At 37.8% G+C, this 15,258-nt stretch overlaps 1 protein-coding gene across 5 annotated transcripts in view; it reads right to left on the reverse strand.

The window, feature by feature from the left end:
- Nucleotides 1-15,258, reverse strand: part of NEK10 (NIMA related kinase 10) — a 263,826-nt gene that overhangs the window by 57,040 nt on the left and 191,528 nt on the right. For 4 of the 5 annotated variants that reach the window (XM_070777294.1, XM_070777296.1, XM_070777293.1 and 1 more), the window contains 2 exons: nucleotides 4,636-4,673; nucleotides 4,396-4,536 (listed from right to left, as the gene is read on the reverse strand). In XM_070777294.1, coding sequence (XP_070633395.1) covers nucleotides 4,396-4,536; nucleotides 4,636-4,673 — 179 coding nt within the window. The remainder of the gene's footprint in view (nucleotides 1-4,395; nucleotides 4,537-4,635; nucleotides 4,674-15,258) is intronic. The other variant, XM_070777295.1, reaches the window with a different exon arrangement.

Here is a 15,258-nt window from a genome sequence, read left to right on the forward strand (position 1 = left end):
GCCCTATGTTCGAACTATACTACAAACCTACAGTAGTCAAAACAGTATGGTACTGGCACAAAAACAGACACATAGATCAATGGAAGAGTAGAGAGCCCAGAAATAAACCTACACACATGTGGTCACCTAATCTATGACAAAGGAGGCAAGAATATAAAACGGGGAAAAGAGAGTCTTTCAACAAATAGTTCTGGAAAAACTGGGCAGCTACATTTAAAACAAGATTAGAACATTTCCTCATACCATATACAAAAATAGGGCTTCCCTGGTGGCTCAGCTGGTAAAGAATCCACCTGAAATACAGGGGACCTGGGTTTGATCCCTGGGTTGGGAAGATCCCCTGGATAAGGGAAAGGCTACCCACTGCAGTATTCTGGCCTGGAGAATTCCAGGGACCATATAGTCCATGGGGTCGCAAAGAGTCAGACACTACTAAGCGACTTTCACTCACTCACGATACAAAACTAAACACAAAATAGAGATTAAAGGCTTAAATGTAAAACTAGAAACCATAAAATTAAAAGAAAACATAAGCAGTACACTCTGATACAGGCCTTAGAAATATTTTTTTGGATATGTCTTCTCAGACACAGCAAACATAGGCAAAAATAAACAAATCAGATTTAATCAAACTTAAAAGCTTTTGCAGAGTGAATCAAACTATAGACAAAATGAAAATTGAATGGGAGAAGATATTTGCAAAAGATATGTCTGATAAGGGGAATATCCAAAATAAATTGAAAACTCATACAATTCAATATAAATAAGTTAAAAATGGACAGAGCACATTAATAGACATTTCTCCAAAGAAAACATACAGCTGGACAATGGAAACATAAAAAGATGCTCCAACTTGTTAATCATCAGGGAAATTCAGATCAAAACTATCACGAGAAATCAACTTTTACCTGTCAGAATGGCTATAGCCAAAAGACAACACATAAATGTTGGCAATGATGTGGAGAAAAGGGAGCCCTAGTATACTGGTGGTGAGAGTGTAAATTGGTTCAGCCACTATGGGAAGCAGCATGGAATTTCCACAAAAATTAAAAATACAACTACCATATGACCCAGCAATCCCACTTCTGGTTATATATCTGAAGAAAACAAAAAAACACTAATTCAAAAAGATGTATGTACCCCAATGTTCATAGCAGCATCATTTACAATTGTCAAGGTGTGGAAGCAACCCAAGTGCCCACTGACAGATGAATGGATAAAAAAGATATGGTGTGTATATATGCAATGGAATATTATTCATCCATAAAAAGGAATTAAATTCTGCCATTTTTCAGCAATGTGGATGGACCTAGAGAATATTATGCTTAGTGAAAAATGTCACACTGAGGAAGATAAATACTGTGTGTGTTTTCACTTATATATGGAATCTAAAAAATAAAGCATATGAATGCATAGAGCAAAACAGAAACAGATTCACAGAGAACAAACTATGCTTTAATATACTATATTTGTTCTTTTCTTTCTGACTTACTTCACTCTGTATATCAGACTCTTGGTTTATCCACCTCACTAGAATTGACTCAAATTCATTCATTTTTATGGCTGAGTAATACTGCATTCCAGTCCATTCTGAAGGAGATCAGTCCTGGGTGTTCGTTGGAAGGCCTGGTGCTAAAGCTGAAACTCCAATACTCTGGCCACCTCCTGCAAAGAGTTGACTCATTGGAAAAGACCCTGATGCTGAGAGGGATTGTGGGCAAGAGGATGAGATGGCTGGATGGCATCTCCAACTCGATGGACTTGAGTTTGAGCAAATTCCAGGAGTTGGTGATGGACGGGGAGGCCTGGCATGCTGCAATTCATGGAGTCGCAAAGAGTTGGACATGACTGAGTGACTGAACTGAACTGAACTGAATATTGCATTGTGTATATGTACCACAACTCCTTTATCCATTCGTCTGTCATGGACATCTAGGTTGCTTCCATGTCCTGGCTATTACAAATAGTGCTGCAGTGAACATTGGGGTACATGTTGTCTTTTTGAAATGTGGTTTCTCCAGGGTATATGCCACTTACTTATATCTAATTGTACCTCTTAACCCCCTTCCCCTTTCACCTTTCCCTCTCCCTACTGGTAAACACTAGTCTGTTCTCTGTGAGTCTGTTTCTGTTGAGAAAGTAAATCAAATGAAAGAAATAGATATTTGGAAAATAGTAATACAGATAGTACTCAGAAATGGCCAAATTTGTACAGTGGTAATCTGTAAGTGAAAAAGGTTAGTAAAATAGAGCTAAAATAGTTAACATGCATAGTTTGCATGTTATGCATGTCAATTCATTTATTCATTCCATTTTAATTACTGCTAATACTTTCGTCTACTCAGTACAAAAATTCCTAAGTTTTCAATTCTGTTGTCAAATTACTATTATTTAATCTAAGGAATACATTATAAAATAAATTATTTGCAGAATCTAATTAGTATTAAAAGGCAGAACAAGAGAATTTTTAATAATAGTGTTGAAATGGCTTCATGGTTATTTGTTTTACAGGAGTTCAGAAGTGCATTAAATACTGCCATATGGCCACAATATGAGCCTAGAAGTTCACATTTTAAGAGTATGCTATCACATTCTAATACAGCCATTCGACACTCTAAAGTAATAGTTTTCACCCTTTGTTCTGCCATAGCAAATGGAAAATGATGCTCACATTCTAGATTTAGTCCTGGGAATATATCCAGGTTCTGACAAAATTCTCTCTTCTCTGACAGTTTTTTCCAGAACATTTAGGCAATACAGGACTAAAGCTGTTGTTCATATACAGTGGAATGAATCCTCATTTGCACAAGAGGCAATCTAAGTGGGGCCTATACCAGTTGTTTGTCATTTGGCAAAGCAACCAATTAGTCCAAGAACACCTGCAACATTTAGAAAAGTATGACTTTTATAATATGCAGAAAAACCAGTCTGCATTAGACTAATAAAAATATGGTTTTTTCACTGTAATGTGGAATAACTCTTAGGTAATAACTCAAATTTTCTCCATATGCATTACTGTGTTCTATAATATTAGTCAAAACTGTCATTCCTTTATAGGTAAACTTTAGCATTCACTGACAACACTTAAAATGCTATAGTATATTCTGTTTTAAATTTAAATGCATGAATTGGTAAATGTTTTAAAAGTAGATAGTATAACAAACTGTAGGTCTAAGAAATGTAATATATTACATGTTATCCATGCTAAAGAGTTTGTTTAAATATCCAGAGATCTGATTAATTTTGCAGACATAAAGTCAAGTCTTGAACTAACTAACTCAAAATACCCTTTAGGAAAAGTAATTCTTTTTATGAATCACAACTGAACTTCAAATTGCTTACATATGTATATGCTTTGCTCTCACTGTTTTACAATTAATAACAATCATTTTAGCTTCATGGCTATATTATGAACTTACCTTGTACCAAAATAGCTGGAGTGGGGCATGGTCAACATAACATCTTAATAATGTTTTGGACACCTTAACAACAAAGTTATCTCTTTTCTGCATCTATGCTGATCATGTAATTGCCCCCAAACTGTCAATAAGTCTTCTAAAGCAAATTTAATAAATGTGGAGACACAGACTAGTATTACAGTAAATCAATTCACATCTCCTAAAAGTTCATATGTATTAACTCTACAAAAGAACACAAATTAAGGAAGTTAAAGTGAAAATAACTTTAAGCAATAATTCCAAATTAACCAAAGTAGTAAAACAGAACTTTATACTTGAGTCATATACATATGTTAAAAGCACAATCACTAAGTTTTTTTCCTGAATTATCAAGGTTTAATTAAAAGCTTTACTGTTACTGTTGAACATTTGGTCCACTTTAATAGAAATTAGAAATGTTAAAACACACTCTTTTTTTCTCAAACAATTACTATAAACCATTATACTTTAAGAATTCATAATTTCTACCTTATTAGAGAAACAATTTGATATAACATTGCTTTAATCAAATACAAATAAGTAAAAAGAATTATCTGCATCAGAGTAAAGGAGATAGAAGAAAAGATATGCTTTACTCTCTTATACCGTATAGGTGCACAGCTTATAGAAATACGTATGTAAAACATAGTTACTATTTTTGGTAGTAGGTATGCACTGTTAGCTTCAAAATTTAACTGGCTAACATTCCTACCAAAGCAAAAACACAAACTTTAGAAAAATAGCTCATATATTTCATCAAATAAGTGAACACAGAAAGCACCTTGACACTGTTAATTTGCCAAACTATATATAATAATAATGGACAGATGAAACGAGATTCTCCTGTTGTTTGTACTAGAGCTGCCTCCCAAGCATCATTTGGGTATTCAGGCCCAACCACAATTCTGTGTTCACCCATTGTGTGCTTGAGACCAATGTTATCTAATATAAGTACTACCATGGTGTTTGAGACTGTGGAGAATCACAGTGGGAAGGCTGTGGGACTGCCACCCCGTCACTAACTCAGCCTCTACCTCCTTAACGTGGGCACTGAGCAGGAGGGGTGGCACTTTCAGAAGCAGGTCAAGAGGCAGCAAAGCTGAAGAAATAAAAGGGGGAAAGACATGAGACTGTAATACAAATTGCACTGAATTTCAGGGTGGCATGTGTGATGTTACTGCTGACAAAGCTAAATTACCTGGTCTCAGTCTGGATCCTATTCCACCAGTGAAGTCTCTGTAAGCAGAATGAGAAGGTTTATTCAACTTGGATTTGACTAACATTTATTGAAAGCTTATATCCCACTATGGTTTATGAAACCATATGAAAATATAGGTTTGTTTTTCCTAAAGATGTCCTCAAGAGTTTAATAAAGGGAGAAAAGAGACATAATTGAACCCAGAGCAGAGCTGACATTCTATGAGCAATGGAAGAACCTGGTTGCATTACAGTTGTTCATGAGCTCTAAGAATAATTATAAGCCTAAATCTTAGGCTTGAATGATTTTCTTGTCATATTTAAAATCAAAATACTTGAACTACCCTGGTGGCTCAGTGGTAAAGAATCTTCCTGACATGCAAGAGACATAGTTTTGATATCTGATCCAGGAAGATCCCACATGACTTGCAGCAACGAAGCCCTTGTGCCACAACTATTGAGCCTGTGCTCTGGAGCCTGGGAATCACAACTACTGAGCCCGTGTGCCACAACCACTGAAACCGATGTGCTTTAGAGCCCATGCTCTGCAACGAGAGAAGCCATTGCAGTGAGAAGCCTGTGCACCGCAACTAGAGAGCAGCCCCAGCTCGCCCCAACTAGAGATAAGCCCGCACAGCAAGGAAGACTCAGAACAGCCAAAAATAGATTAAAAAATAAAATAAAAAATACTTATTTTGTATGAAAAAGAAATAGCATTTAAAATTTTATATGTAGTATGTTCCATGCTTTATTCCTGCTGTCTTAAAGAAGAAACTATAACTCTTCCTATGAAATGAGATAATTTTTACATTTAAGAAGATTATATTTTTCCTTATTTTCTCAGCATTATTACCATCACTTTTTTGCCCTATTCTAAAACTTAGGATTTCCTTATCATTATGCAAGTTCATCTCAGGACCTTTCACCCAGTGGAAGAGTCATTAGACCCTACTGAGGACAGCCATAAATAACCTTCAATCTTGTTTTATCTACTAGAATCTAGAGAGACAAGTTCTTAACATTTTTTTTTTTAAGAAATAAGAAATATCTATCAGATCAGATCAGATCAGTCGCTCAGTCATGTCCAACTCTGCGACCCCATGAATCACAGCACGCCAGGCCTCCCTGTCCATCACCAACCTGACAAATTATAAGAACCATACTTTACTGCAACACAACCAAAGTACATCAAACATCCTCTATGTTTAAGGCACATGATAGGTTTTTACTAGGTGGGAACTGATATAGGGACTCAGACACAAATAAACATGACTGATAATTCTATTACCCCAACCCTTTCACTACAGTCACAGAAATTTTGATACGTACATGCAACACATACCCAAGTTATCAAGCCTAGCAAATTTGGCACTCATTCACCCACCACTCAACTTAATTACTAGAATAATATCAAAATGTGTGCATCTAACTGTGAATTCCTTCCCTCTCCATTTCCATCTTCCAATCCCCCACCAATCCACTCCTCTCTTGATCCTATTTATTTTTTCTGTCCCATTCCAGCCCATATTTCCAGACCCTTGAAAATTAAATGAAATTCATCAGTTTTACATAGGTAATACATTCTTTTTACACCTGGAATAAGGTCATGTGTTTACATAAGGAAAAGGGATGATCCCTGCCTCATATTTTCAAAGAGGGGCATAATCTTAGCAGTGTCCATATAAGTGTGGGCAGAAGCCTCAGGATTGAGCAGAGGGGTAGAACGTCTGTTCCAGCAAATCATTCCCTTGCATACAGGTTACTCCTCAGCAAGGGCAAACGCATAGCCCACACCATAATCTTCTAGACAAGCCCAGCACTGTCCAACAGAAATATGCAAACTACAAACATAAGTCTAAATATTCTGGCAGCCACAGTTTTAAGAAGTAGAAAGAAAAAAGTGAAATTAATAACATTTTAAACTAAAATAACCAAAATATTATTTCAACATGTACTAAATATAAATATTAATATAATTTTTAAAATTTAAATGAAATTTAAAATTCTCAGGACATACAGGCTACCTGGTCCCAGGGCAGAGCCTAAGAGTGGCAGCAGTGGCCATTGCTAGCACTTACTCAAGAAGCATCAGAAGTTTCCTGGATTCTGATGGGGATGCTCTACCACAGCTAACCTCTGACACACCCCACGAGTCCACACAGCTCTCTGCTAGCCCAGCAGAGCTGTTCCACAAATGTGTAGGGGGTGGTGGCAGAGGCAGGGAGAAATGATCGGCTATGAAAAACAAAGGGGGCTTACATCTGAGTCAGTATCCGACTGGAGCTGCAGATGCTTACATGGTCAGTGCATTAGATCTCTGTCAATGTACAGACCACACTTGTTTTAGCACCCCATGCCACTGAAGCAAATGTCTTGGTGCATGGAAGAGGGGGCGGAAATCCACTTAAAGGGGATAGAGCTAGCTTCTTCCCTGGTAATTTAAAAGCAGACCTCACCTCTAACAGGGCAGTGATGGCCACTGGGCAGAGAGGAAGTCCTGCCTCAGATCTGGTGCCAAGTCTAGCCCCTCCATCTCTAGCACCACTGCCTATCAAGGGGATAGCTTCCAGCACATCCCGAGGAAAGGTATCACTGGCATCCACCTCAAATCCAGATCACCCATCAGAAGCAGGTACAAGGCACACATAGTGTGCAGAGGGATGCTCCCACATAAAAACAGCCATTTCAAGACTGCAGTGGACAACTGTTTCACCTAAAGTAATAGAGACAGAGAAAGCTAAATAAAAAGAACTACTGTCAACTGAAAAAGCAAAAGAAAACCCCTGAAAAATAATGAAACAGAAATAAACAATTTACCACAAGAGAACTTAAAACATGATTAATAACAAACTTAATAAAGGAAAAGAACTGATCTCAACAATGAACATTTTAAAATATTAAAAAAAGACCCAATCAGAAACTTGCAGGATACAAGGTCAATACACAGAAATCACTTGCATTCCTGTATACTAACAATGAAAAATCAGAAAGAGAAATTAAGGAATCAACTCCATTCACGATTGCAACAGAAAGAATAAAATATCTAGGAGTAAACCTACCTAAGGAGACAAAAGAACGGTATGCAGAAAATTAAAGACACTGGTGAAAGAAATCAAAGACAACATAAACAGATGGAGAGATATTTCATGTTCTTGGGTAGGAAGAATCAATACTGTGAAAATGACTACACTACCAAATACAATCTACGGATTCAATGCAATCCTTATCAAATTACCAATGGCAATTTTCACAGAACTAGAACAAAAAATTTCACAATGCATATGGAAACACAAAAGATCCTGAATACCCAAAGCAGTCTTGAGAAAGAAGAATGGAGCTGGAGGAATCAACCTTCCTGCCTTCAGACTATACTACAAAACTACAGTCATCAAGACAGTATGGTACTGGAACCAAAACAGAAGTATAGACCAATGGAACAAGATAGAAAGCCCAGAGATAAACCTACCCCTCTATGGGTAGCTTATTTTCAACAAAGGAGGCAAGAATATACAATGGGGCAAAGATAGCCTTTCAATAAGTGGTGCTGGGAAAACTGGACATATGCATGTAAAAGAATGAAATTAGAACACTTTCTAAAACCATACAGAAAGATAAACTCAAAATGGATTAAAGACCTAAACGTAAGATCAGAAACTAAAAAACTCTTAGAGAAAAACATTGGCAGAACACTCGATGACAGAAATCAAAGCAAAATCCTCTATGACCCACCTCCTAGAGTAATGGAAATAAAATAAAAAATAAACAAGTGGGACCTAATTAAACCTAAAAGCTTTTGCACAGCAAAGGAACCTACAAACAAGGTGAAAAGACAACCCTCATAATGGGAGAAAATAATAGCAAAGGAAAGAACTGGCAAAGAATCAATCTACAAAATATATAAGCAATTCATACAACTCAATACCAAAAAAACAAACAACCCAATAAAAAAGTGGGGAAAAGACCTAAACAGACATTTCTTCAAAGAAGACATTCAGATACCTAATAAACACATGAAAAGATGCTCAACATTGCTCATTATTAGAGAAATACAAATCAAAACTACAAAGAGATACCACCTCACACTACTCAGAATTGCCATCATCAAAAAGTCTACAAACAATAAATGCTGGAGAGGATGTGGCGAAAAGGGAATTCTCTTGCATTGCTGGTGGGAATGTAAACCAATACAGCCACAAAACCACTATATGACCCAGCAATCCCACTACTAGGCATATACCCTGAGGAAATCAAAATTGAAAAAGACACAAGTACCCCAATGTTCATTGCAGCACTGTCTACAATAGCTAGAACATTGAAGCAATGTAGATGTCCATTGACAGATGAATGGATAGAGAAGCTGAGATACATATATACAATGGAATATTACTCAGCCATAAAAAGGAAAGCATTTCAGTCAGTTCTAATGAGGTGGATGAACATAGAGCCTATTATACAGTGAAGTAAGTCAGAAGGAGAAATATAAATATCACATATTACCACATATATAAGGAATATAGAAAGATGGCACTGATGAATTTATTTGCACGGCAGATCATAAACTCCTTATTGCCAAATTCAGACTTAAGTTGAAGAAAGTAGGGAAAACCACTGGACCATTCAGGTATGGCCTAAATCAAATCCCTTATGACCTATACAGTGGAAGTGAGAAATAGATTTTTAAGGGACTAGATCTGATAGATTGTGTCCATAGTGCCTGATGAACTATGGATGGAGGTTCGTGACATTGTACAGGAGACAGGAATCAGGACCATTCTCAAGAAAAAGAGATACAAAAAGAAAAATGGCTGCTTGAGGACGCCTTACAAATAGCTGTGAAAAGAAGAGAAGCAAAAAGCAAAGGAGAAAAAGAAAGATATACCCATTTGAATGCATAGTTCCAGAGAATAGCAAGGAGACATAAGAAAGCCTTCCTCAGTGGTCAATGCAAAGAAATAGAGGAAAACATAGAATGGGAAAGACTAGAGATCTTTTCAAGAAAATTAGAGATACCAAGGGAACATTTCATGCAAAGACGGGCACAATAAAGGACAGAAATGGTATGGACCTAACAGAAGCAGAAGATATTAAGGACAAGTGGCAAGAATACATAGAAGAACTGGACAAAAAAGATTTTCATGGCCCAGATAATCACAATGGTGTGATCACTCACACTCACCTAGAGCCAGACATTCTGGAATGTGAAGTCAAGTGGGCCTTAGAAAGCATCACTACGAGCAAAGCTAGTGGAGGTGATAGAATTCCAGCTGAACTATTTGAAATCCTAAAAGATGATGCTGTGAAAGTGCTGCACTCAATATGCCAGCAAATTTGGAAAACTCAGCAGTGGCCACAGGACGGGAAAAGGTCAGTTTTCATTCCAATCCCAAAGAAAGGCAATGCCAAAGAATGCTCAAACTGCCGCACAATTGCACTCATCTCACATGCTAGTAAAGTAACACTCAAATTCTCCAAGCCAGGCTTCAGCAATACGTGAACTGTGAACTTCCAGATGTTCAAGCTGGTTTTAAAAAAAGCAGAGGAACCAGAGATCAAATTGCCAACATCTGCTGGATCATAGAAAAAGCAAGAGAGTTCCAGGAAACATCTATTTCTGCTTTATTGACTATGTCAAAGCCTTTGACTATGTGGATCACAATAAACTGTGGTAAATTCATCAAGAGATGGGAATACCAGACCACCTGACCTGCCTCTTGAGAAACCTGTATGTGTCAGGAAGCAACAGTTAGAACTGGACATGGAACAACAGACTGGTTCCAAATAGGAAAAGGAGTACATCAAGGCTGTATATTGTCACTCTGCTTATTTAACTTACATGCAGAGTACATCATGAGAAACGCTGGGCTAGAGGAAGCACAAGCTGGAATCAAGATTGCCAGGAGAAATAATCAATAACCTCAGATATGCAGATGACACCACCCTTATGGCAGAAAGTGAAGAGGAACTAAAAAGCCTCTTGATGAAAGTGAAAGAGGAGAATGAAAAAGTTGGCTTAAAGCTCAACATTCAGAAAACTAAGATCATGGCATCTGGTCCCATCACTTCATGGCAAATAGATGGGGAAATAGTGGAAACAGTGGCTGACTTCATTTTTCTGGGCTCCAAAATCACTGCCAATGGTGATTGCAGCCAGGAAATTAAGATGCTTACTCCTTGGAAGGAAAACTATGACCAACCTAGACAGCATATTAAAAAGCAGAGAAATTACTTTGTAAATAAAGGTCCACCTAGTCAGTTTTTCCAGTAGTCATGTATGGAAGTGAGAGTCGGACTATAAAGAAACCTGAGCACCAAAGAATTGATGCTTTTGAGCTATGATGTTGGAGAAGACTCTTGAGAGTCCCTCTCACTGCAAGGAGATCCAACCAGTCCATCCTAAAGGAGATCAGTCCTGGGTGTTCATTGGAAGGACTGATGTTAAAGCTGAAACTCCAATACTTTGACCACCTGATGCAAAGAGCTGACTCATTGGAAAAGACCCTGATGCTGGGAAAGATTGAGGGCAGGAGGAGAAGGGGATGACAGAGGATGAGATGGTTGGATGGCATCGCCAACTCCATGGGTTTGGGTAGACTCCAGGAGTTGGTGATGGACAGGGAGGCCTGGCGTGCTGCGGTTCATGGGGTCGCAAAGAGTTGGACACGAATGAGTGACTGAACTGACTGGTACTTGTATCACAAAAAATAGCCTTTAAAACAAAGTTTAGAAAGAAAAACAAAGAATAGCATATAATGATAAGGGGATCAATAACAGAAGATATGACACTTATTAAGATTATGCACCTAATATCAGAGTAGATACATATATCAAAACTAGCAGCCATAAAGGGAGACATTGACAGGAATACAGTAAGAGTAGAAGTCTTTAACACCCACTGACATCAATGGCCTGATCTTCTAGACAGAAAGTCCATAAGACAACAGAGGCCCTACATGACAAAAGACCAGTTGGAGTTAACTGTATCTACAGGATACCACAGCCCCAAAAGCCCAGAGTATAGCACATTCTTTTCAAGCATGTATGGAACATTCTCTACAATAGACCAAATACTATGCCACAAAGCAAACCTCAACAAACTCAAGAGGATAAAAATTTCAAGCACTTTTTCTGACCACAACAGCATGAGACTAGAAATCAGCTGCAGAAGGATGAGGGGAAAATGAACACATGGAGACTAAACAAGCTGCTACTAAAAAACCAATGGGTCAGTGATGCCATCAAACAAGAAATCATAAACTATGTCAAGAGAAGTGACAATTAAACATAATTTTATAAAATCTATGGAATGCAGGAAAATCACTAAGAGAAAAATAATACAGGTTTTTTTCCAAAAAGCAACAAAAATTTCAAATAAACAACCTAACCCACCACCTACAAGAATTAGAGAAAGAAAAACAAACAAAACCCAAGGAAACAGTAAAGATCATAAAGTCGCCGTCGTGTCCGACTCTTTGCAACCCCACAGACTGTACAGTCCATGGAATTCTCCAGGCCAGAATACTGCAGTGGGTAGGCTTTCCCTTCTCCAGGGGATCTTCCCAACCCAGGGACTGAATCCAGGTCTCCCACATTGCATATGGATTCTTTACCAGCTGAGCCACAAGGGAAGCAAGATCAGAAAGAAATAAACAAAATAGGAAAAAAAAAAAGGCAATAGAAAAGATTAATAGAACTGTGCTGAGCAGGGCCCTGTGGGACTCCAGGGCAGGGAGGCCTTTTTAATCCCCCATTCCTTGTAGGCAACACTCCAGACTTCATGACCTTTTCTGAGTTCCAAAGGGCAGAACAGTTGCTAATCAAAGGAGAATTAGCAACGAAACCACCTGAGGCAAGATTAAAGGGACCAGAGAGGCTCTTAGCTGGTCCAGTCTCTTAATCTTGATGAGCCTCTCTTGTATCTAATATATAATACAAATTAACATTTATGCAAAGCAGACTCACAGATGTAGAAAACAAACAACTGATTACCATAGGGGTGAGGGAAGAATGGAGGGATAACTTAAGAATGTGGGATTAAGAGATACAAACTACTATATATATAATAGATAAGAAACAAGGATATATTGCACATTACAGGATAATAGAGCCATTATCTTGTAATAACTTTTAACACAAGTTACTGTGCTGTACATCTGAAACTAACACAATATTGTAAATCAACTATACTTCAGTAAAAAGATATTTTAAGAAAAAAATACATATATGCTAGTGGGCATATATGAAATAGACCTCCCTGGTAATGCTGAGTTGCTTTCAGCTTTGCTGCCCCTTTATATGATTCTAAATTTCTCCTTAAGAAATTTCAGGGAATCTTTAAAAATAACCATCACACATTCACTCACTCATTCAAAACTATTTACTAAGGGCTCACAGTGTGTAGGCACTGTGCTAGACATTGGAGATGGAATACTGAAAAGAAACCGTCCCTACAGTCTTAGAAGTTACAAGACTGCACAGGCATAGCAGAAAAACTGTTAATTTCTCTGGAAATTATATCACAGATCATAAGAAAACCCAGTCATCTGAAATTACACCAGAGCAAAAAACTCTTTTTTTTTTTTCTTTTTTTTTCTTTTTTTAATTTTATTTTATTTTTAAACTTTACATAATTGTATTAGTTTTGCCAAATATCAAAATGAATCCACCACAGGTATACATGTGTTCCCCATCCTGACCCCTCCTCCCTCTTAATGACAACTTTTAACTATAAAAGTGTTGGGTCCACAAACATGAACAATGGACAGAAGATTAGGCAGAGTCTGAGGGATCCACCTGATGCAAAGAGCTGACTCATTTGAAAAGACCCTGATGTTGGCAAAGATTGAAGGCAGGAGGAGAAGGGGACGACAGAGGATGAGATGGTTGGATGGCATCACTGACTCAATGGACATGAGCTTGGATAAACTCCGGGAGTTGGTGATGGACAGGGAGGCCTGCTGTGCTGCGGTTCATGGGGTCGCAAAGAGTCGGACACAACTGAGTGACTGAATTGAATTGAACTGAGGGAAGTCTGCCTCTAGATTGAACCAGACTGAATGTTTATGTCTAATGGAACATTATGGCTTCAGAAGGTGGTTTCCTATGACAGTACAAGCTGGAAACTAGCCAGAGATGGCCCACAAAGAAAACATTTCATGTTGATGTATGGCAAAATCAATACAATATTGTAATGTAATTAACCTCCAATTAAAATAAGTAAATTTATATTAAAAAAAGAAAACATTCCAGAAATGTTTTGTGGTGAAAAGGTTTATCATAATGAAGCTTGTGTCTTCTGAAAGTTTTGAAATGGGAATTTATCAATAACATTTCAGAGCAATAAAATAATTTCAGAGAAATGGAAGGTTTTTAAAAATTCTGAAAGGTCTTTTCAGCTCTCTTCAGATCTGGTGTATATTCATAAACCAAATTTTTCATGCAGAATTCATAAGCCAAAACAGAAATTGAAGCACTGAATATGAGTAATAGCCGACAACTTACACTTTACCTGGCCACTACAGGTAAGGTGGCAATTGGAGGTATTACCTTTGTAATTTTTTAAATCAAGTTTTCACTGCTAAATGCAAGTGTGAGGTAAATTATTTAGATGATTATTTTGTCAGAGGCATGCTGGTCATGAAGGAGATGGAGTCTAGAATTTTATACCTCATCAAATTATTTTAACTGTATCTCTGAACTGAGGAAATATTTTCACATGCATTGCAAGTGCATCACATCATTTAATTCAACTATGAAAAGTAGTCACTACAATTTAATGCTGATAGAAGAAATATTTGACCTTATGATGAAATCAGAAGCCTGGCTTACAACATTAAGATGATGCAACCACACCATCTAAGCTCACTAGCATTTTACATCTTGAAAGTGTCTTTCAGGCAGTGATGTCATAAACATACCCTGTGTGAACAAGTGACATTAGGTATGGATGCTTTCTCCTGCTCATTAAGGGCTTTTTGTTCACCTGTAATGTTAATGGAGTTGGTATCACTGCAGGGAGGTGGCATGGTGCTACCGTGGCTCTCCACTTGTACTCCAATAATAGCTAGGAACTAATAAGCCAGGGAATTTTAGAACTGTCATAGAAAAGGAATAGAATGATTTTACTGACAACAAATTGCCAACATTTGTTGGAACATAGAAAAAGCAAGAGAATTCCAGGAAAAAAATCTACTTCTGCTTCATTCACTATGCTAAAGCCTTTGTGTGAATCACAACAAACTGTGGAAAATTCTTAAAGAGATGTGAATACCAGACCACCTTACCTGCCTCCTGAGAAACCTGTATGCAGGTCAGGAAGCAACACTGTGAACTGGACATGGAAAAATGGACTGGTTCCAAACTGAGAAAGGAGTCTGTCAAGGCTGGCTGTATATTGTCACCCTGCTTATTTAATTTATATACAGAGTGTGTGCGAGTGTGCATGTTCAGTCAGTTCAGTTGTGTTCAACTCTTTGCTACCCTACGGACTGCAGCTCACCAGGCTACTCTGTCCATGGGATTCTGCAGGCAGGAATACTGGAGTGGGTTGCCATGCCTTCCTCCAGGGGATCTTCTGGATCCCAGGTATCAAACTCACTTTTGCCTGTGTCTCCTTCATTGCAGGCAG

This window comes from Bos indicus, chromosome 22, assembly GCF_029378745.1.
Source record: "Bos indicus isolate NIAB-ARS_2022 breed Sahiwal x Tharparkar chromosome 22, NIAB-ARS_B.indTharparkar_mat_pri_1.0, whole genome shotgun sequence".
In the NCBI taxonomy this organism is placed as follows: domain Eukaryota; kingdom Metazoa; phylum Chordata; class Mammalia; order Artiodactyla; family Bovidae; genus Bos; species Bos indicus.